We start from the raw sequence: 24,104 nt of genomic DNA, 5'->3' as shown, positions 1-24,104 counted from the left end.
TCTTGGTCACCTGTTTGAATTCTTTATGTACCTAGCACAGAGTTTATCATATAATATGTATCAATATTTATTCGATGAATTATCTGACATGATATGGAACCACCTGAGAATTGCAAGCACTGATTCCCTACTTCTGAAAAAATCTAGGAAACTGCTATAAAAGGGTGTCTCGATGACCCATAGGGAATGGGAGACAGGGGAAAAGGTAGCCAGGCTCTAGTACTCACTGAGAAGTGAGCTAACAAAAGTCAAAACTGAGGAGCTATGAGACCAGTGGGGACAACTCCAATGTCTAGGAGTGTGTCACTGACAGGGTGTCCTCTCTCTGTTCTCCAACCAAAGGCCAAGTACTGGGGGCCAATGGTGGGCCAATGGCACTGAGAGAGAATGAAAAAGATCATGAGGGCATGTGCCTTCCTCATGAGGATCTCATGGCCTATTTTCACCACTTCAAAAAGCTCAACATAATTCATACTTTTATGGGCAATAAGGCCACAAGAGCGATCTAAAATATCATGCCTCTTTTCTTTGGGCCAGAATTACATCATTTATAATAATGATTTTCCCATTAGAAACTGGGAATGGCAATTCTGTAAGACCTAAATATAAATGGGAAAAAGAGCTGCTTCCTGGTTACTGCAGGCATTGAAACACAGTCCTCTGGCCTGGGTGGCAGAAACAGGACACTCATCCCCTTACAAAGAGGACCAGTAGAGGATTGGTTCCACGCTGGGTGTCCAAGGGGAAACTGCCTAGGAAACATTCCCAAGGCTCCAATTTGTAGCCTTTAAGGACAAAGCCCACTGTAGTAGGAATCCCAAAGAACCAGACACAGGGCATGTGGGGCACCTTGCTGCCCCCAACAAGTATAGTGTTCAGAGTGGCAGCAGCAGAGATCAAGAGGCAGTGAGAGGCTCTCTAGGAGATCAGAGGACAAGAAGGGAGCAGAGCTGCAGCAATGAGTGGGGTATAGGTCACAGCACCTGGAAAAGAGCGTTTAGAAAAGGAAACATATCGTTTTCATTGGAGTCAAATCCAAAGGGGATCCCTGGCAGAGGAATAAACCACTGGTCAGGAACAAGGCACCAACAGCCTATGCACAGCAGGAACCTGCATTGGGCTGGAGTGCCCAGGAGAGCAGGAACGAAAGCAAAAGTTGGTCCTCAAAGCCCTCATCCCTTCACTAGTGCTCATTTGCTGAGCCCCTAGCTGGATGGGGAGGACAGGAGGAGAGGAAAGTGAAGAGGGAAGGAGGGAGCTGCAGGAGGCAGGGCCCTGACACTGAAGGAACTGGGAGCCTAACTAGCATAATTGCAAACATTTGCTGAACTGCCCCTTTGCCTTTTCCATTAACTATTTAACTATTCCATTTAACTATTCTAGAGTCAAACTGACCCATGAAACAGGCAGCACCATGTGAGAACTTATTTTGAAGGGAGCACTGACCTTAACTAAGTGTAACTGAGACTTTTCTTGTGGGTTCTATGAGCTTTCCAGTGGGGTTCCTTGCTGACCCTACCATTCAGCAATCCACTTGTCAACTCCACATCTCCTTCTTCCTTTCTGTCAAGTCACCCTTAGGGAAGCCCCTCTCTGGTCCCTCCCTCCCCAGGAGTTCACTGATTCCCTTACCCGAGACCGATGCACTGGGTTGTCAAAGTCTGTCCCATCTGGAGCCAGGAGCAGCCAGCCACCATAAATGGGTTTTGCCTAGAGGAGAAAAGGGCAGGTAGTCAGTGGTCTTGGAACAGAGAGAAAGAACAGGTTTAAATAGTCAAATTAATGACAAGCACTTGTGAGAAACAGGAAGTCACCTCTGCCTAGCACATTTCACACATCTCATTCCCCAGCCACAGGCTGGGTCTCCAAGTAAGATGTGTGACAGCAAAAGGCTCAGGGGAGATCTGCAGCACCTGGCACAGAGAGTGAAACAGACAACCCAGTGGGAAGATGAGAAACTGCAGAGTACAGGACCTCCTAAGGAACAGATGCCTCTTTCAAGTTCCTGATCAAGCCACCAAGATCAGAAAAAATGGCATTTTCTTCAATAACCATTTGAGTGCCGGGGTATGCCAGGTACTAGGCATATCACATGAACAACACAGTCAAATACCCTCATCCTGACGGTCTGAAACAGGGCCTGGAAGAAGAGACACTGCTTCAGTGCTCACAGCTAGCACTGGCAATGAATCACCAAATCACTGGCTGTATTGAACTTGGGCTGAAAACCCTTTGAGTTTCAATTCTTCCATTTGAAAGTAGGGGTGGATAATAATCATACCTACACCTCATGAAACTTATGTGAGGATGGATGAGATAAAGCAAAGGAATGTAAATGGTGTAGCCATTGTGGAAAACAGGTTGGCAGTTCCTCAAAAGCTTAAACGTAGAATTCCATACACTCCAGAATTCTACTCTTAGCTATACACACCCAAGAAAACTTAAAGCAGGTGCTCAAATAAAAACTTGGACATGAATGTTAGCAGCAGTGCAGACAATGACCAAAAGGTAAAACAACCTAATGACCATTAATAGGTGAATAGCTAAATTGTGGTGCATCCATGCAATGGCATATTATTCGGCAATAAGAAGGCATAAGTACTGACACATACTACAACATGGATGAACCTTGAAGGCTTTATGCTGAGAGAAGGTAGACACAAAAAACCACACATAGTGTGATTCCACTTTTATGAATAGATAAATCCAGAGAAACAGAAAGCAGATTAGTAGTTGCCAGGACATGGAGGGAACAGGAGATGGGGAATGAACATTAACAGCTATGGGGATTCTTTTTAGGGTGATGAAAATGTTCTGGAGTAAGATAGTGGAAATGGTTACATGACCTTGTGAATATGCTAAAAACTACTGAATTGTACACTTTAAGAGCATGAATTTTACGGCATATAATAGATCTCAAAACCTAAAAAACTGAGAAAAAAATACTGAGTATATTGTTTGGCCTATAAGTACTATTATACTTTTATATTCAAGGAATTCTCCTCATCCAAGACCCTGGCAATAGGAGCTCAACATGAACTAAAAGATCCAGACAGATACTCTGGTTCTGCCTCCCTTTTCAGCCACACCCAGCTGGTGAGAAGGGACTGGAAAAGCCATAAACAGGCCTATCTGTCCACTACACTTTGATGGGCAGTAACACAAATTAAAACCCAACCCCCACCTTACACAGAAGGAATGATCTGCGGGTGAGCCTTAGGGGTCCTCCTGCCATATCACTTCATTTAATAGCTGTGGAACCTGTAACTCAGAGAGGGAAGGTCACTTGCGAGAGCTCACACAGTATCTGGGTGAGCCAAGAACACTCTTTTTTCTTGGTTGCTGCAGGGTCCTCAAGGACCCCAGGGGAAGCACACTGGCTTTTCCCCACGAACGTGAACAGAGCAGGTAAGAGGAGCTGTGAGCAAGGGATATGGAGTGGGCTTGAAGGGAGGAGGTGAGAGGCCAGCTTTGATGAAACACAGGAGTGGGTACTGGCAGTGAACCAGGGATAGATTAGAAGGACGCAATGCAGAAGGGCCATGACACAGGGCAAGAAACAAGTGCCCTGGGAGGAGGAGTAGGCTTGGAAGTAGGTAACATTCCATCAAGAACATTTACCAAGGCAAATTCATAGCAACAAGAGGCAGGTGAGTGGTTGCTTATGGCCGAGGGATAGAAGGATTCAGGGATTAGAGCTAAGAGGTACGAGGGTTCTTTTAGGATGAGGAATATGTTCTAAAATTGATTGTGGTGATAGTTGTACACCTTTAGGAATATACTGAAAATCATCATTGTACACTTTAATTGGGTCAATTGAAGGGTATGTGAATGTTATCTTAATAAAGCTGTTAACAAAATCATTTACCAAGGCCCACGTCAGGCAATGGGCAAGGAGAGATACATAAGAAACTGCTCCTATCCTCCTGGGCTCACAGTCCAAAAGAAATGTAAATTAATGAAGCCTCTTCCCACACCTAAGAAAAACCGTATCTGGGGAGGGGCCAGGGAGCGGGTCATTTTGAAAGTTTTCAAGTGACACTGCTTCACTCCCCCTGCCACCACCAAATTTGGGAAAATTCATTCAAAGAGATAGGTACAGAGGTTTCAAAGGTCAATAACCTAGTCTGTTGATTTGCAGGAAGGGTGGTGGAATGTGCCAGACACAGAAGACGGAAGGCGAGCAAGAGGCAGCAGGCACAGGCCTGACAGAGTAGGGGTGGGGCAAGAAGCACCTGCAGGGTTGACTTGGCGCCTACAGCTGAACAACAAGAACCACCAGGTGTCCATTCTGCAGCTCCAGGGTCACTGGGAGACCCTGCCACCCTGCACTACCATCTAAAGTGAGCAAATGGGGGAGCAGAAATGACTCTAAAGGACATGAGTCTCTCCCCTACATACACACACAGGAGGATAGACTGGGGTAGAGAGGGCTCTCTGGGCACAGGCATAGTGGCAGGAATGCTGTGTTACGGGGACGGTGAGGAAGGGGCCAAGGTAACAGAGCAGATCAGCTCATGCTGTTTCTTAAAACTTCTCGGCACCTCTTACTAAGAACATCCAGACTCTGGAACCTAGTCCAGAAGCCTGAGAAGTCAAGCACCAGGATACCCAACTAAGATAATCTGTCATCCTGACCTGGCCAACTGGCCCAGGAAGTACTGCAGTTTTTCCCAATATTTCTCAGGCTATCTAAAATGCCCACATCAGACCCAGTCGTGTCAGTAAGTCCAAAAGCACCCAGCAGAGCCACTGTCATGAGTGGTTTTGTAAGGCAGCAGTTCCCCCATCACAATTCTCACCTTCTTCTCTGGGTCAATGCCTCCAACAGGCCGGAAGGCCCTCTCTTCCTGAGAACCCCTAATAACTTGAACCACAACTTTGAAACAGACAACTAAGGAACCCAAGGAACCTGGCACATAGCAGTATGCTCTAGAAACTCTTAGTGGTATGCTAGCTAGGTTTTTTTTTGTTTTCTGGCTTGTTTTTGTTTATTTGTTTGTTTGTTTGGGTGGGGGGAGGCTGTGCAGAAGCAGCTCTCTATTCAGTCAATCCTGAGGGTCCAAGTTGGGCTGTAAGGACCCAAAGGCTGGGGCTGGGTTGTTTCAGGCAGGCTACCCAGGTGAAAGCACCAATAGCCTATACCTACACCCCATGTACAAGACACTATGTGAAAGAGACCCCTGACCTGCTTCTCTTCCAGTTCAGCACAGTCTTCCCTCACAGACCCAGTAACACAGTTTGCTCTTCCTTCTGGCTGGTCTCTGCGAGGAGGCTGCTGGTGGTCTGGGCAGACTCCCCAACCGAAAGCCCCTCCAAATAGGGTTCCCTGAAACTTCTGCTTCCTGGAAGATGGGGTAGATATCATTTTCCCTATTCTTCCAATGTATAAATAAAACCCTGGACACTGTATATGAGACAGACCAGAGAACACTCTGCAAAGTGAAGAAAAGACAGGCAGGATGGAGACACTTCAGGACCCAAGAAACCACAAGGAGGTGAGGGGGCCTTGGGTTTTCTTTTTGCCTCTGTCCCAAAAGGAGGACTGTAGGAGCAGGCAACCTGGGAGAGCCAAGAGGCACAGACAAAATATAAAAGCTTGTTCTCCTCAGCCAAAGGTCCAGGGAAAAGACAGCCTGGCAAGACAGAGAACTCTTAAGACAATAACCACCCTCCCTACTCCAGCCAGATACCACAGAAAAGATGCAGCCTGACCCCCACCATGACAGCAAAGGCTAGACTCCCACCTTGCTGGCTGAGAGGAGTCCCAGCACCCCTGCTAGGGAAGTATCAGGAGGCCAGGTAGGGAGCTAGGATTTCCATCTCCACGCTGCAACAACAAGGCACCCTCCCTCTCCCTGTTGGGACAATGTCAGAGGGGGACATCTGCGGAGTTGAACTCCCCCTCCACCCCCACAGTAACAAGGCACCTCCCACCTGAGATGTCAATGTAAGCCAAGCTGGGGGCGGGGCGGGGTGGGGAGGGCCTGTGCTTCCACCTAAAAATAAAAAAGGCAGGAGCTCCCCTTCCCCTGATGAAGTAGTGTCAGAGAAATCCAACTGATAGAGCAGGGTCAAACACAATCCAGAGTCACCTAACAAAAATGTCCATGTTTCAGTCGAAAAATCAGTATTGTACCAAGAACCATGAAGGTTGTAAACTGAATGAACAAAGATACTTGACAGAGGCCAACAATGAGGTAGACATATCAGAATTATCTGATGATAAATTTTAAAGCAGCCATGCTAAAATGCTTTAACAAGAAATTATGGTCCAGTCAAGACAGAGGCGTAGGTAGACACGCTTCACCTCTTCAGGCAACCATAGAAAGAATTACAACTAGATCTCAAAACAATTAACACCCAGAGCCATCAGAAAATTGAGCCATATGGAAGTCTGACAACCAAGAATTTAAAGAAGCCCCATTCAGCCCTGGCTGTTGTGGTTTAGTAGACTGAGCACCAGCCTGAGACCCATAAAGAAGCCACATTCATCCAGATGGGAAGAAGTGGAGTAGCAGAGATGGGTGGAAAGGCACAGAAATGTCCTGTGACAAGGAGAGGCAGCAGCGGAGGCAAAATGGACAGTCCCAAATTCACATATGGTGGATAAAGATCTAGAGGGATAACTTGGGAATGAGCCATCCCAGCCCCAGGCCAGACCGCACAGCCCAGGGTTCCAGGAAGATAAATCCCCATAACTTCTGGCTGTAAAAACCAATAGGGTTTGCGGCAGCAGAAGAAACTGACGAATTTTTAGTAGACTCCAATTATAGGGCCCACACAGGCTTAGTGCGTATGCAAACCCATGCACTCTGGGACTCACCACCAGGACAACAGCTGGAAGGGCGCCAGTCACATATGGGAAGTGAGTGAAGTGACTTGAAATGGGACAGGTGCCAGGAAAACCTCCTGAATGAAGCCAGGCAGCAGCACTGACCACTCTGTAATCCCTCCCCCCACACACAGCCACAAAGCAGTGAAGCAAGTTGCTCTGCCCCAGCAATCACCTCAGGTTCCACCCCACACAATTTTCAGGCGCCTCTTCTGTAACAGGCCACACTACTAAGACGGGGTGTCAAAGCACTTCTCCCTAATACACAGAAACATACACAGGGAGTCTGTGCCAAATTGAGGAGACAAAGAAATATGGCCCAAACAAAAGAACGGAACAAAACTACAGAAAAAGAACTAAATGAAATAGAGATAGCTAATCTATCAGATGCAGAATTCAAAACACTGGTGATCTAGAGGCTCAAAGAACTCAGCGAGGATGGCAAATGCATAAGGGAAGAAATGAAGGCTACACTAGGGAGATAAAGAAAAATCTATAGGGACTCAACAGCGAAGTGAAGGTGGCCAGGACTTGAATCAATGATTTGGAACATAAGGAATAAACAAACATTCAACCAGAATAGCAAGAAGAAAAAAAGAATTAAAAAAACCAAGGAGAGTATAAGGACCCTGTGAGACATCACCAAATGTACCAACATCTGAATCATAGAGACACCAGAAGAAGAAGAGGAAGAGAAAGAAATTGAAAACTTACTTGAAAAAACAATAAAAGAAAACTCTAATTTGGTGAAGGATATAGACATACAAGTCCAGGAAGCACAGAGAGTGCCAAACAAGTTGGACCCAAAGAGGAACATACCAAGACACATCATAATTAAAATGCCAAAGGTTAAAGATAAGGAGAGAATCTTAAAAACAGCAAGAGAAAAGCAGAGTTACCTACAAAGGAGTTCCCAATAAGACTATCAGCCAATTTCTCAAAAGAAACTTTGCAGGCAAGAAGGGACTGGCAAGAAGTATTCAAAGTGATGAACAGCAAGGACCTACAGCCTAGATGACTCTACCCAGTAGTTATCATTGAGAATTGAAGGGCAGATAAAGTGCTTCCCAGATAAGGTAAAGCTAAAGAAGTTCATCATCACCTGGCCAGTATTACATGACATGTTAAAGGGACCTATTTAAGAAACAGAAGATCAAAACTATGAACATTAAAATGGCAACAAATTCACAACTATCAACAACTGAATCTAAAAAACAAACTGAGAAACAACTAGAACAGGAACAGAATCATCGATACGGAGCCATTTGGAGGGTTATCAGCTGAGAGAGGGGAAGTGGAGAATGTGGGAGAAAGGTGCAGGGATTAAGAAGCATAATTGGTCCTGGCTGGTGTGGCTCAGTGAATTGAGTGCTGGCCTGCAAACCAAAAGGTTGCCCATTCGATTCCCAGTCAGGGCACAAGCCTGGGTTGTGGGCCAGGTCCAGTGTTTCTCTCCCTCTCCCTTCCTCTCTCTTTGAAAGTAAATACATAAAATCTTTTCTTTAATTGATTTTTAAAAAACTCCCCCCAAATAAATCTCAGACCCAAAGAGTTTTATTAGAGAATTCTACCAAGTGTTTAAAAAATTAGTACCAATTCTACAGTCTTTTCCAGAAAACAGAAGAAAAAACACTTTCCAAGTCATTTTATGAAGCTACTATTAACCTGATATCAGAATCAGACATGGTACCAAAAAGGGGGAAGAAAAAGAACTACAGACCAATATTCCTCATAAATATAAATGCAAAACCCAACAATATTAGCAAAATGGAATTCAGCAACACATTTAAAGAATTATATACTATGACAAAATGGGGTTTAGTCCAGGGATGAAAGGCTGGTTTAGCATTTCTTTTAATTCAATGTAATCCATCATATTAATAGGCTATGGAAGAAAAACTCTGTGATCCTACCCTTCAATGCAAAAAAAAAAAAAAAAGCATTTGACAAAGTTCAACACACATTCATGATTTAGATGATTTAGAAAACAAACAAAACAACCCTGGAAAGTAGAAGGGAGCTTCTTCAACTGATAATGAGCATCTCCAAAGAACTAGAGAGCTAACATTACACATAATGGTGAATGGTGAAAGACTAAATACTTCCCTCTAAGATCAGTAACTAGGCAATGACATCCACTCTCAGACCTCTTATTCAACAAGGGGGTAGAATTTCTAGCCAGTACAATAAGGTAAGGAGAGGAAATAGGAGGCACACAGATCAGAAAGAATAAATAAAATATTTACAGATGACATAACTGTCCAAGTAGAAAACCACAAGGAACCTATAGATATAAGATTGGTATAAAACATCGACTGCATTTCTATACTAGCAATAAATATGCAAACATCAAAATTAAAAATGTACTACTTATAATCACTTTTTAAAAATTAAATACTTGTAAATGTAACAAAGTATGTAGAAGATTTACATGTTGAAAACTATACAGCATTGGTGAAAGAAATCAAAGATCTAAATAAATGGAGAAACATAATCTGTTCATACACTAGAAGACTGATAATTCTCCGCATTGATATACAAGTTTAATGTGATTACTATCAAAAGCTCAGCAAGACTTTTTGTACAGACAAAATTATCCTAAAATGCATTTTAAAGGCAAAGAAACTAGAATAATTTTTAAAAATTAAAAAAGAATAAAGAAGGAGGAATCCATATAACTGACTACCAGTTTTATTATTTATCCACAGTAATCAAGACTGTATGGTATTAATGGAAGGTTAGACACAATGGAACACAGAACCAGAAATAGACCCACACAAATATGCCCAACTTAGTTTTTAACAAAGACGCTAAAGCATTTCAACAGAGGACACAGACTTTCAACAAAGGGTGCTATAGCAAAAGTAGACACCCACACCCTGGCTGGTATAGCTCAGTGGATTGAGCACAGGCGGGAAAACCAAAGGGTCGCTGGTTCTATTCCCAGTCAAGGCACATGCCTAGGTTGCAGGCCAGGTCCCCAGTGGGGAACACATGAGAGGCAACCACACACTGGTGTTTCTCTCCCTCTCTTTCTCCCTCCCTTCCCTTCCCTTCTCTCTAAAAATTTTAAAAATAAATAAGTAAATGGACATCCACAAGCAGGAAATAAATAATCCTCAACCTTATACAAAAATTAATTCAAAATGGAACACAAACTTAAGTTATCAAATTAGACTTCATCAAAATTAAAAACTTGGGCTCTACAAAAGACCCTCTTAGAAGGACAAAAAGGTAAGCTACCAAGTGGGATACAAAATTTGCAAACCAAATACCTAACAAAGGACTAGTGTGCATGTGTGTATAAAATACATAAAAACCTTTCAAAACTCAATAGTAAAAAAACAAACAATCCAATTAGAATGGGCAGAAGACATGAAAAGGTGTTCTACATTAAGAAAATACAAATTAAAACCACATTAGATATTACTACACACCTATCAAAATGGCTTAAATTTAAAAAACAAAACAAAATGGTGAGAACAGGAAATGCTGACAAGAATGTAAAGAAAGTATAGTTGACCTCTGAGCATAGGTTTGAACCACACAGGTCCACTTACTCAAGATTTTTTTCAATAAATACCTGTACTGTTTTCAGTCCATGGATGTAGAGTCTGTGGGTGTGGAGGACCGACTGTATGCACTGACCTATGCCATTTTATATAGGGGACTTGAGCATTCTCAGATTTTAGTATTTCGGGGGGGGGGGGGGGTCTTAGAACCAACCCCCTGAGGATACTAAAGAAAAACTAAGCTTTGGAAGAACCAAAGTTATATGTGGATTTTTGAATGTGCAGAGGGGAGGGTTGAGGGGGTGGGGGCAATACCCCTAACTCCTACATTATTCATGGGTCAACTGTGTATCACTCATACATTGCTGGAAAGAATGTGAAATGGTACAGCCAGTCTGGACAAGTACAGTTTCTGAAAAAACTAAATATGCATCTACCATACAACCCAGCAACTGTACTGCTGGGTAGTCCAGCAAAATGAAAACTTACACTCACACAAAAACTGTACACAAATAATTATAATAGCTTTATTATAATAGCCAAAAACTGGAAGCAAGGCAGATGTCCTTCAATGGGTGAACATTAAACAGTTAAACAAACTGTGGTACATGACACCCTAGAATACTAGTCAGCAATAAAAGAAACAAACTGTTGATAGACGCAACATGAATGAATCACCAGCGAACCATGACGAGTGAAAAGCGAATCTCCAAAGATTTCATGTTGTACTGTTAACACAACATTCCTGAAAGGTGGACTTCACAGGGAGCACAGATGCATGGCTGCCAGGGGCTGAGGAGGCAGGAGTGGTGGGAGGCAGGTGGTGTGGCTGGAAGGGTCCTGGGAGAAGGACACAGGGGATCTCAATGTAGTATCTCTTACAACTGCAGAGGGAAGCTACAATTATCTCAAATTAAAAAGTTTAATTTAGAAAAAGAAAATCAAACTTGTTACTTCCCGAAAACTCGCTTTTCACACACACAGGGATAATACTGGAAGGGAGACCTGCCACAGCCTGAGAGCCAGAGATTCCAGCCACAAAGGCCTCAGCACCCACTGAAATCCACTGGGGTCTTCCTCATGCAGGGCTACCTAACATGACCCTCAGCTGTACTGCATTAGTTCTCCTAGCCTTTCCAACAGCTTCTGGAGACTCCATGCAAGCTCGCATACACACCGTCTCTCAGGCCTGTCTACCTGACCACAACAAGGTTCTTGCTTTCCTCAGGCAGATCTGGGTTGCATCAAGGAGAACCCCAACCGTCTCAACTCAGGCCAAATGGGCAGGCCGCAGACAGGGGAAAGAGCAGGTGTCCTGGTCTGCTTCTCACAGCATTGTCAGGCCGCCACACTGATGCTTCCCAGAAACATACAGGCCTCTGGACCCAGCCACCCAATCACAACCAGTTCCAAGGCATCTAGAACATCACACACTTGGCTCTCAGCTCCATGTGGCCTGTCTGTGGCTCAACAAGCAGGGAGGGGGAAGTCACTGAGGGATTTCTAACAGGTGGTTAACTTCACTTCTTCCCATCCCCTTGATGCTCACCCGCCCTCAAATGAGCATGTGGCATTGTTACAGGCAGTCAGATATGTCACACAATATGGTACTAAAGGGGAGAGACCCAAAACTACCAATGCAAACAGGTCCCACCTTCCCTTCCCCTTGGTAACATCCCATCATCCTGAAGTCCCTTTATCATCTGGAGCCCCCCACCATCCAAAACTCACCTCCACAGACAAATCAAGCCTTTTTCTTATAAAAGGGTAATTCACTGTCCCCTACGAAGGCCCCCTCAAAATCCCATGCCCTCCCTTCAAATATGGTAACTGACCCAAAGCTAACTTATTTACTGAGAGCTTACTGTGGCTGCTATCAACATTAATGTAAGACACTCCTGCCTCCCTCTTCTCTGAACTGCTCTGTTTCACTTATACCTCCCAGGGGAACAAAAATATGTTTCGGACCTCTGAGCTTAAACAAGGAGTTTTCTGTGTGGTAGGCTCTTCATCCCATCCTGCTGGCAGCCCCCTGCCCAACCTCCTATGTCTCACCTCCCAACCCCAAGCCATCTATATTCCTTTTCTCTTACAACACCTCAGCTCACCGTGGACAAGACTCATGTTTGTTTAGTGAAGTACCCAGTACCAAGCAGGGCTCTGGTGACTGAATGAGAAAACACATGAACGATTCAATGGACACACTTACTAGTCACCACGACACAGCTGAGAATCGAACTGCTCCCTAACTGTTGTCCAAGTGCTGTTGGTGAGGCCTTCCCAGCCAAGATGGTGAGCCCAAACCACACATCTGACTTCCACGTGTGGAGCTCCCCGGTCCCTAGGAGATATCAGTCAGCACCAAGGGACAACCAGCAAGAAGACAAGCTGCACTTCAACTATACTTCTCCCTTCTCTAAATCCAATCCCCAGTCACACTACCATGTGTGCCACACTGGCGAAGACCAAACCAGAAGCACTATGGGAAAGCTGGAGCTCCTAGAGAACAGCAATATGGCAAAACACTGGCATCTCCATATTCCTGCCCCAGTAACCGCATGCCCAGAAATTGAGCCTAAAGAATACCACAGAGAGAGGCAAAAAGTTCCACTCATGATTTAGGCAGAACTCAATGCCCCACAAGGAAAAATGGCTAAATGAATGCTAATTTATCAACTCACTAAATTGCACAGCTATTAATTATAAATAACTAAGGAGTTCAAGAAACCCTTGGGAGTATGACTCACAGGATTCCATCAAGTTAGTGCATCCTGCACAGAAGTGGGTGATTTCATTCTCTTGGATGACAGGCACCTTCTGGAGGTATTACGCAGAACGTCCCCAGGAGCTGCTCTGAAGCTGGACTCCCCTAAGGTGTCAGAGATAAAAACATGAAGTGCACACAGTCCCTCCCCCAAGGGGCTCCAGGTCTAATGAAGACTGATGTGGGAATAAGCAATCAGAGAGTGGGATGTGAGAACGTGGTCTCTGTTTATAAAAAGCATAGAAATGGAGACAGATTGGGAGTCAACAAGAAAACTGCTACTGTGTTAACTGTCAGGATCATGAACAAGTCTTGGGGTTCTTTTTGCTTATTTTTACTGATTTTTTGTAAAGTAATGCTGCTACATGGCAGCCTATACTCTAGTCTCCACCAATGGCCTGACCTAGCAGCTCAGTAATGTGAAGACCTGGCCTGGGGACCAGGAGGCCCAAGTCCAAGTCCTGGTTCTATGACTTAGTCATTGTATGGCCCAGTGCAAGACATTATCCCCATGAACCTCAGCTTCATCATCTACAACATATGAAAATACACATATCCTTTCCATATTATCTTTTTAAAAGTACACCAGGCACGAACAAACACTGGGTAACAATGCCTCGGAATCAGAGACATATATCCCAGCGCCTACATGGGGCCATGCTAGTGTTCAAAACAACCTGAGAGTGGGGACTGGGGGCTGGCAGTGTTCAAGGGAGTAAGCCTCACAGTAGAAGTGGCAAGTGGGGGGTCCCAGGACAGTGTGATAGGCAGGACTGCAGAGGCCAATCCAGAGGTACCAGACCCCAGGGCTCCCACCTCTCAGGGCAAAAGCGGAGCATGCAAAACACGAGCTGCCTTCATACCAGGCTGAATGTCTGAATTCCAAGCAGAGTAATGGTCCTAATGAAAGCTCCACACAGGCCTGAAGAAGGGTCCATACCAATAGGGACCAGTATCCCAGCTCTAAGGAAACTCCCAGGACAAATATGTATTTCTCTGGGCCAAAGGGGTTGGGCAGCTGCACTCAAGCATTAAGTATGAGACAAACAGCCCTTTGGTAGAGGGTTCACTGAATGACCTATGAGAAGAATGTGTGTAAATTGCAGCTAATATATTTTCTATGGTTTTGAGGTGGTTCTTGCTCTTTTCTTTTTTCCAAAAGAGTTTCTGTGGAAATGCTTTCACACTCACAGCAAGCAACCTGTTTAATATTTTGTACGCTTTGATTCAAAAAAGAGAGACAAGGACTGGGTAGCTGCCATCTGGCCATCTTTATAAGCTTGTAAATCATGGAAGAGTTTTGCCTGGGCTGGTGTGGTTCAGTGGATTGAGTGCCGGCCGGCAAACCAAGGTGCATTGGTTCAATTCCTGGTCAGGGCACATGCCTGGGTTGCAGGCCAAGTCCCCAGTGGGGGTGTGTGAGAAGCAACCACACACTGATGTTTCTCTCCCTCTCTTAAAAAAACAATCATGGGAGATTTCAAGGTCACCTGTCTTTTCTGGGGCATTTAGATATGTCAGTAAAATGAGATGTGAGCGCATGTCAAACTCCAGTCTCAGGTCGCACCCCTGCCAAGATCTCACTGTGTCCTATGGCCACCCAGAAGGGTGACAAGAGAACTAGACAACTCTAGGCCCAAGTACACTGAGGAGGGAAGTTTTTCAGCAGAGTCATGTGCTCACCTGCCTGACCCACACCAGTGGTCAGCACACACCTTGACCATACCCAATAGGGTCATGAACCCCAGGAAACTGGGACTTTTCTTTTAGAACAAACCTGCCAGGCCAGTAAGCACTGGTCATCACTGCAGACCCTTTGAGAGGCCACAAACAAACCTGCCCCTACAATGCGATGTGAACCAAACCATGCTGGAGCAGTCCCAAGATTCACTTGGGGCTCTTAAGCCCTGGATAACACCATCCTGTTGTCCACTGTGTCCTGTAACCAAACTACATTCCTCAATGCGGGCACCATCTGCTAACACAGGCTTCCAGGGCCTGTCACCTGCCTCCAAAAGTCAGCAGAGAACAATTGGCCAATACAAAAATATTCATAATTGTGCCACAGCCTCCGCAAATGTCTCAGCATGATCAGGACCCAGGGCCAATGTGACCAGGGCAAAAAATCCAGCCTACAGCGTGAGAAAGGCTGCTGTTCTGTCAGTTGGTGGAAAGCATGAGGTATGTGGCCCACAAAACACACATGTGATCTAAGTGAGCACACTGGGAAGTCTTTAAAAATGCCCATCAGTTTCCTGTCTTAGTCACATCTGCTCTACTCCCCACTGTCATCAGAACTGACGCCCATAGCTTATGAGGCTCCAGGTATTGGGTTGGCCAAAAAGTTTGTTTCCTTTTTTCCATATAATGGCTCTGGTAGTGCTTAATTGCCTTTTGTCTTTTAACTTCATTTGAAATAATTTTGTTAGATTGTGTTGTGACAGCTGTTACATCCATGTGTATTTAAAAGGAACCTTTCAAAATTGAATTTTCGTATAGCCATTTTAATATTGAAGATGGAAGAAAATATACAACATTTTTGGTGTCTACGCCTTATTATTTCAAGAAAAATAAAAATGGAACTGAAACAAAAAAAGATTTGTGCAGTGTATGGAGAAAGTGCTGTGACTGAGCAAATGTGTCGAAAGCAGTATGCGCCCTGGCTGGTGTGGCTCAGTGGATCAGCACCGGCCTGCAAACCAAAGAATCATGGGTTTGATTCCCAGTCAGGGCACATTCCTGGTTGTGGGCCAGGTCCCCAGTAGGGGGTGCACAAGAGTCAACTACAATTGATTGAGGTGTGAGCCAAGGCCACCTGGCCCCATACCTGGCCCCTAATACTCGACACAGCCTCTCCACAAGTGAGCCATGCCCGAAGGTGAAGGCTGGAGCCATCCCAGCAGGAAGTATATTCCCAAGTGGAGTATTCTCCTGGGCAGTCTAGTCCTGACTAGCACAGCCCTCAGAGCCTTCCCCAGACATCCTTGCAGCTGAGACCTAGGGCCTGCATGTGGCCCCTTTACAGAACTCATTACTATACAATGAATCAACCACAAACCACCTTTCCACAGAGCTGCCCACCCAGATTGGTCAGGCCCCCTGGGCATTAAGGATCTGACAGAGATAGTGGGGCTCTTTTCCAAAAGGAATGCTTCCTACCTGTGCAAAGATGTAAATGTGAGCACAGGCTCACACCTCCTCCATACCCCAGGAAAAGCAGAGTAGGGTAATCCCACAATTTATCACCCAAACTGGGACACTTTGGGGAAAGAACAGTGACTGTAGTAATTATACCAGGATATACAGCCCCAGAATTTTGAAGAAGGGCGGTTTATCAACCTTTGCTGCCAAGGCTGGTAATACAAAGATGACAAAGCCGCTCAGAATACCCACAGTGAAACACTGGCACAAAAAGTGGAGCAAAGGGAAAGGAACTCCACACAGTGGAACAGAGAGGCAGAGTCTGGGAGAGACTTCCATGAGGAATGAGCAAAGGACTAACTTCAGAAGTGAAAGCCAGAGAAAAAACAACACAATTGAGCCAGTGTAAGGTCAGCTGGTAAACGCAGAGATTCAAAATGCCCTCCAGAGGCAGTGGCAGAGCTTTTACACACAGTGCTGCCCCACCTGGCAGTGTGTTTGTTATGGGGTCTGGGATTGAAAGGCATACCAAGAAGAAAGGACACATCCCAAAAACTCTACCAGGCCTGGTATCCTCAGGGCCTCTCCTCCAGAGCTGCCACAAAAACCCCAAAACTCACAACAATCTTTTCACAGTCCCACCCCTCTCCTAAAGCAAAAGTAGAACAGGGTGGAGACAAAGACACCCAATAAATACTTGGTGAAACAATGACCATAGTTCTAAGTAATGTGATCTGATGGCCTGTTGGTTTTGACACAGAACGTGTTCTACCAATGCTGCCACACATTTGACCATGCCTGAATCCCAAGCTCTGTGTGTGTGTGTGTGCATGTGTATACATACATGCACAAATAAGTGTATGTAAGAGTAAGGCCAACACGAGGCTATGGAGCATGCTCCTGGAGACCTAGAGTACCAAAGACGGAGAGCACAATGGTGGTAGCATCTGTGGCATAAGCTACACATGGGTACCAAATGTCAAACAGAAAAGGACAAGAGGATGGGAAATGAAGATGTCAAATACAAGCATAACTCAGATGGTTCTAGACCACCACAATAAAGTGAGTTACATAAATATTTGGGTTTCCCAGAGCATATAAAAGTTATGTTTATACTGTACTATAGACTATTAAGTGCGCAACAGCATTATGTTTAAAAAAATGTACGTACCCTAATTTATAAATATTTTATTGCTTAAAAGTGCTAACCATCATCTGAACCTTTAATGAGTCATAATCTTTTTGCTGGTAAAGGTGTTGCCTCAATGTCAATGGCTACTGAAGGCTTGGGTGGCTGTGGAAATTTCTTAAAAAAAACAAAACAAAAATGAAATCTGCTGCATCAATTGACTCTTCCCTTCACAAGCAAGTTCTCTATAGCATGAAATACTGTCTTGATGGCATTTTACCCACTGCAGAACTTCTTTAACAACTGGAGTCAGTCTTCTCAAATCCTTTGTTATCATTTCAACAATCTTCACAGAATCTTCACCAGAAGCAGGTTTCATCTCAAGAAACCATTTTCTTCACTCATCCGTATGAAGTAACTGCTCACCCATTAAAGTTCTATCAGGAGATTGCAGCAGTTCAGTCCCATCTTCAGACCACACATGTAATTCTTGTTCTCTTGCCATTTCCACTACGTATGCAGTTATTTCCTCCACTAAAGTCTTGAACCTCTTGAAGTTATCCATGAGAGTGGCATCCACTTCTTCCAAACTCCTGTTAATATTATACTCTGACCCATGAATCACAAATGTTCTTAAAAAAAAAAAGATTATGTTTACTTATTTTTAGAGAGGGGAAAGGAGGGAAAAAGAAACGGAGCGAAACATCAATGTGTGGCTGCCTCTCCAGCGCCCCCTACTGGGGACCTGGCCCACACCCCAGGCATATGCCCCGATTGGGAATCAAACCAGCAACCCTTTGGTTCGAAGGCTGACACTCAAATTAACTGAGTCACACCAGCCAGGGCCACAGATGTTCTTAATGGCATCTGGAATGGTGAATCCTTCCCCAAGGTTTTCAATTACTTTGCTCAGACCCATCCAAGGAATCACTATCTACGGCAGCTGTAGCCTTATAAAACATATTTCTTAAATGATAAGACTTGAAAGTCAAAGTTACTCCTTGATCCCTGGGCTGCAGCGTGGATGCAGTGTTAGCAGGCATGAAATCAACACAAACCTCATTGTACACCTACCTCTGTCAGATCTCTCAGGTGACCAAGTGCATTGTCAGTGAGCAGTAATACCTTGAAAGGAGTCTCTTCTTCTAACCATAGTCTCAACAGTTGGACTTAAAAGATTTAGTGAACTATGTTGTAAACACATGTGCTTACAACAAAGTCATGTAGGCTTTGTTGTTCCATATATAGAGCACAGGCAGAGTAGGTTTAGCGTAATTGTTAAGGGCCCTAGGGTGTTCAGAATGGAAAATGAGCACCGACTTCAACCTAGTCACCAGCTGCATTAGCAGCTAACAAGAGAGTCAGCCTGTCCTTTGAAGGTGTGAAGCCAGGAACTGACTTCTCCTTTCTGGCTATGGAAGTCCTGGATGGTGTCCTCTTCTAATATAAGGCTTGTCTACAATGAAAATATGTTGTTTAGTGTAGCCACCTTCATTGACTGTCTTAGCTAGATCTTGTGGTTACCTTGCTGCAGCTCCCACATCAGCACTTGCTGCTTCACCTTGTGCTTTTATGTTATAGAAAAGGCTTTGTAACAGGGTACAGCCAGGGACCCGCCCCTTCACCCACCACCAGAGAGGGGTTTGTAATGGCATCCAGAACTCAGGGTGTCCAGGAAACATTAAAAATATAGGATGTCCTCACCCCCTCAAGTCTGAACTGGGGGATGGGATACATGAAGCAGGGCCACTGAGAATTGTTCTGCATAGCAATGGTTTTGCAAATAGCCTCAGGCATATTCATTTAACATCCATAACTTTTAACTGGTTTCATGAATATGTTAAATAGCTGGGGCCCTGCTTAGAGCCAGGGAGATAGAAGTGACTTCAACCCATGACTAGGCAACTCCTCCTAGTTACAGTGCCTGCTTAAGAGCTTGGAGATGATTGGCTCCACGCCATGGGGCCATGCCTGCTCGGACTTACTTGCCTGCTTGGACTTACTATGGCAGCCCAGAAAAGCTGGAAAAATAGCGGAATGTTGGCAAGTGTAACCAATTGTGGGAGGAGTCGGAAATGGAGCCACAGAGGAAGACTGGCCCTGGGATTTAAAACCCAGGTGCAGCCCTGGCTGGCGTAGCTCAGTGGATTGAGCGCGGGCTGGGAACCAAAGTGTCCCAGGTTCGATTCCCAGCCAGGGTACATTCCTGGGTTGCAGGCCATAACCCCCAGCAACCGCACATTGATGTCTGTCTGTCTGTCTCTCCCCCCCCCCCCCCCCTTCCTTCCCTCCCTAAAAAAAATAAATAAAATCTTTAAATTTAAAAAAAAAAAAACCCAGGTGCAACAAACATGAGGAAAAAAAGGGACCACAAGGCTTTGGGTGCTCCCTTTTGCCATATGGCTTAGGAAGCAGGAGAGAACTTGCAGGGAAGAAAAGGGGTGAAAGAACTCTTGCTGGTGGGCTATGAGAAAGTGCCACGTGGTTTGGGATTTACTGGTTTGGGATTATCCCAGCAACACAGCTAATGGTGGTAGGAACCAAGGGAGGCCTGACAGCTATGCACAGATTACTGGGAAGAACTGGGGACTACCTGAGCCATGCACTTCCATTTCTTTTCCTGAGATATGGTACCCTGGGCTGGGCAAAGGGGGGAAGGAAGGACTGTGTGTATTTGTGGGTGTTTTAAGGGACTTTGGGATCTCAATGAAGACATTAAGTCATTACTCTTAAGTCTGTATAACTTCTGAATAAATAATTCCTTTCCTTTTCACCAATCTCTGACATTGAGAGCTGTAATTCCCTGACAGTGGGCAAGACAAACCTAGTACAGGGGGACCCCAGGAGAAGGGGAGCATCCATTCGGTAATAGTATTTTGTCCCTGCCCGCCTCCCCGGTCCATCCTGTAACAGCTTCTTTATCTAAACCTCATGAACCAGCCTCAGCTAACTTCCAACTTTCCTTCTGCAGTTTCGTCACTTCTCTCAGTCTTCATAGAATTAAAGAGAGTTAGAATCTCACTCTGGATTAGGCTTTGACTTAAGGGAATGCTGGGGTGGTTTACTTTTCCATCCAGACCACCAAAAATTTCTTCCTATCTTTCTTAAATAAAGCTGTTTCAATTTCTTATCATCCATGTGTTCCCTGGAGTAGTATTTTTAATTTCCTTCAAGAACTTTCCTTTGCACTCACAACTTGGCTAACTGTTTGGCAACAAAAGGCCTAGCTTTCAACCTGTCTTGGCTTTTGATTTAAAGGGTGTCCAACCCATGGCCCACAGGCTGCATGCAGCCCAGGATGGCTATGATGTGGCCCAACACAAAATCTGAAATCTATTTAAAACCTTTTCTTCGCTCATCAGTTTTCGTTAGTGTCTGTGTATTTAATGTGTGGCCCCCAAAAACTCTTCTTCCAGTGTGGCTCAGAGATGCTAAAATGTCGAACACCCCTGAAAGTGAGAGTTGTGCAAGTCTGCCTTTCATTTGAACACTTACAGGCAACTGTAGGGTTAGTATTTGGCCTAATTTCAATATTGTTGTGCGATGTTTCCCCAAAAAATAAAATTAAGAATCCCAATGTGTCACTTGAGACCTCTCTAATATTCCCTTGAATCCCCTTCCTATCTATGTTTAGAGGGAGCAGGACTGAACCATCACTACTAGACTGAGGGAGACCTATAAAGAAGAGGAGAGATGAGTGAATGGTGGGTCAGTAGAGCAATCAAACACACAAAGTATTCATTGATTAAATTTGCTGTCTTATATGGGCAAGGTTCCTGGCACCCAAAAGCAATTACAATAGTAACATCACAGATCACTATAACAAATATAATAAAGTTTGAAATATTGTAAGAATTACCAAAATGTGGGAGACATGAAATTATCAAATGGTATTAGGAAAATGGTACTGAATAAATAGACTTGCTTTCTGCTTTCTGCGTGCTTGCTACAACCTTAATCTGTAAAAACAACCGGTCTCTGGGAAGCACAATAAAGTGAAGTGTGATAAAAGGATGTATGCCTGTAATAGTCTGGCATAATGTGAATTATGACTGCAAACCAAAAGCAAGGTGGGGGTAATAACTATTTGGAGACATAAATTTTTTGAGGTATAATTCACATCCATACAACACACCCAATTAAAATGTACAATTCAATAGTTTGTGGTTCATCCATCACAACAATCAATTTTAGAACATTTCATCACCTCAAAAAGGAACCCTGTATTCTTTGGCTATCACTTCCCAAACCCTCTGTCCCAGCCCCCACCCCAGCCCCTGGCAACCACTAATCTACTTTCTGTCTCTAGAGTTGACTCCTATGACATTTCCTGAATGGAATCAGAAACTATATGGTTTTATATGAAATAAGCAACTGGCTTATTTCACTTAGCATAATGTTTTCAAGGTTTACCCATGTTTAGCATCTGTCCATATTTCATTTTTATGGCCAAAGAATATCCCACTGCACAGATGTGCCACCGTTTTGTTTTTCTGTCTTCTATCTATTCTCCACTTGCTGGACATTGGGCTGTTTCCACCTTTTGGTGGCTTTTAACATCCTCATACATTTGGTGACTGTTCTGAAACCTCCTTTAAGAACCCAAAGAAGTAAAGACCACTATCAATCTCAAGCTTGGACAATTAGCTCCTTAAAGCCAAAAAAGGGAAAAAGGGTTGAAGAGGATTTAGAGGTGGGGAGGGGGTCCTGAAAGGTTCCTTATAAGTAGCTTGGGGGTTGGGCAGCTCCAGCTACACAGACCAGGCAGAATCTGGAAACCTGCACAGGCCTTCCCACAAAGATTTGCTTACCAAAAAGGACATGGAAGGGCTGGCTGGAGAGGCAGGAGCAGGGAGTCAGAAAGGAAGAAGGGATAGAAAACATGTTTTCTTTAACAACAATGGTAGTGTTACTAACAGATCCTAGTCCATGGGGATAGCTCTCATTAACATTAAAGACATCAGCCCTGGCTGGTGTGACTCAGTGGACTGAGTGCTGGACTGTGAACCAAAGGGTCACCAGTTTGATTCCCAGTTAGGGCACATGCCCTAGGTTGTGGGCCAGGTCCCCAGTAGGGGGCACTCAAGAGGCAACCACACTGATGTTTCTCTCCCTCTCTTTCTCCCTCTCTTCCCCTCTCTAAAAATAAATAAATAAAATATTTTTAAAAAACAAAACATTAAAGATATCAAAATTCCTGTCTAGTCACCAAATCCAAGGGCCAGGATTAGGGGAGCATTTTAATTCCAAAGAGAACAGGCAATTTTCCTGAAGCAGATTGCAAGTGTTGATCCAAGTTTCCCAAAAAATAAAGTTAAAAATCCCAGTGTGTCCCTTGAGACCTCTTCAAGATTCCTCTGAATCCGCTTCATGTCAACATGTTTAGAGGGAGGAGGACTCAAACATCACTCCTAGACCACAGAATCCTAACCTCCTTCTCCATCCTAATTTTCGACCCTAGTCCCAACCCTCTATCTCCAAGGGGAAGGGCTCTCCATCTGGCCACCTCCATGCCTCTTACTCATGTGTCTGAACACCAAGCTCCAGGTCACATGGGGTTTGGAAATTATCAAGCACCATTCAGTGAACGGGTGAAAAGACTGGGGTCATCTTGCCTCCTGGCCACAAAGTAAATCAGTGGCAGGGCCAGGAGAATGACCTGATCCAGGCTGTAAATCCTCACCTGGGAGGATTTACACGGGGGCGACCTGGCAGGCACTTTAGATGCTCCAGCCTCCAACCTAAAACATTCTAGTCACTCTGACTTCTCCCTTCGGAAAGCTACAGAGCACAGCGGTAAAACATTTTTTATGCAAAGTGACTTCTTTTTCCAAGTCTCAGACTCCTCTTACAGTCAAAAGAATGAAAGCTACCCCACTGTTTTCAAATGGAGTCCCTACCACATGCTATGTACCTTACTAGCACTTCATTAGGCCTCAGACAGCCCTAGGTGGTAGGAAGTAAGGGTGGGTTGCCAGAGGAAGCAGGCACTTGTCTGCAGTGGCCCCCTTGTCACTCTCCGTCTGACACCTAACTCAGGTATCAGCCCAGATTCTGCACTTGCATCAACTCCGTAACTGGCATACTCACCTCGGCTCCTATCAAAGCACTCAGGCCTTCATGAAAATGGCCCAAGCCCCAGAGACCCCTTGGGGTCTGTGAGCCAAATCTATTTTTATAAAAGTATTAGGTCATCATTTGCTTTTTTCACTCTCATTCTTTCACTAATTTAGTATAGGGTTTCCAGAGGCTACAGGACTTGATAATACAATGGATTAAATGCAGATGATATGAGAATCCAGCTGTCTTTATGACAGATGTTACAGAGATTTGCAAAAAAGGTAAAATAATACGACTTTTCTCAAAGATTTTTTCGTTTTGGAAAAGCTACTTTTCTGAATACAACTGTTATATATGTGAACATGTAGCAGGTTTATTTTTAAATGAATTAGGAAATATTTTTTCAATTTCTCAGTTTTAATTTCCAATGCAGTAAATACCATATTACATAAACAAAAGCCTTCTGAGGGCCTCAATAACCAAGAACTAAAAAGGGTCTGCAGAACAAAATGTTTAAGACCCAGTGACCTAGCCAATTGCCCCACCCCCACAGCAGTACACCCTCAGGTCATAACTATCCTGTCCTGCCCCCATAACACCCTTGCTTCTCTGGCTGTTCTACCAGCAATGTTGCTCCAATCTGATTACACTTCTCTGGCTCTG

At 44.4% G+C, this 24,104-nt stretch overlaps 1 protein-coding gene across 9 annotated transcripts in view; it reads right to left on the bottom strand.

The window, feature by feature from the left end:
- Positions 1–24,104, bottom strand: part of LOC114515066 (myosin phosphatase Rho interacting protein) — a 172,466-nt gene that overhangs the window by 134,216 nt on the left and 14,146 nt on the right. For 8 of the 9 annotated variants that reach the window (XM_036032830.1, XM_036032832.1, XM_036032829.1 and 5 more), the window contains exon 2: positions 1,633–1,710. The exons of the other annotated variant lie outside the window; for it this stretch is intronic. In XM_036032830.1, coding sequence (XP_035888723.1) covers positions 1,633–1,710 — 78 coding nt within the window. The remainder of the gene's footprint in view (positions 1–1,632; positions 1,711–24,104) is intronic. 9 annotated transcript variants of the gene reach the window in all.

Source organism: Phyllostomus discolor, chromosome 8 (assembly GCF_004126475.2).
Source record: "Phyllostomus discolor isolate MPI-MPIP mPhyDis1 chromosome 8, mPhyDis1.pri.v3, whole genome shotgun sequence".
Lineage (NCBI taxonomy): Eukaryota > Metazoa > Chordata > Mammalia > Chiroptera > Phyllostomidae > Phyllostomus > Phyllostomus discolor.
This window is presented reverse-complemented; position numbering and strand designations above follow the sequence as displayed.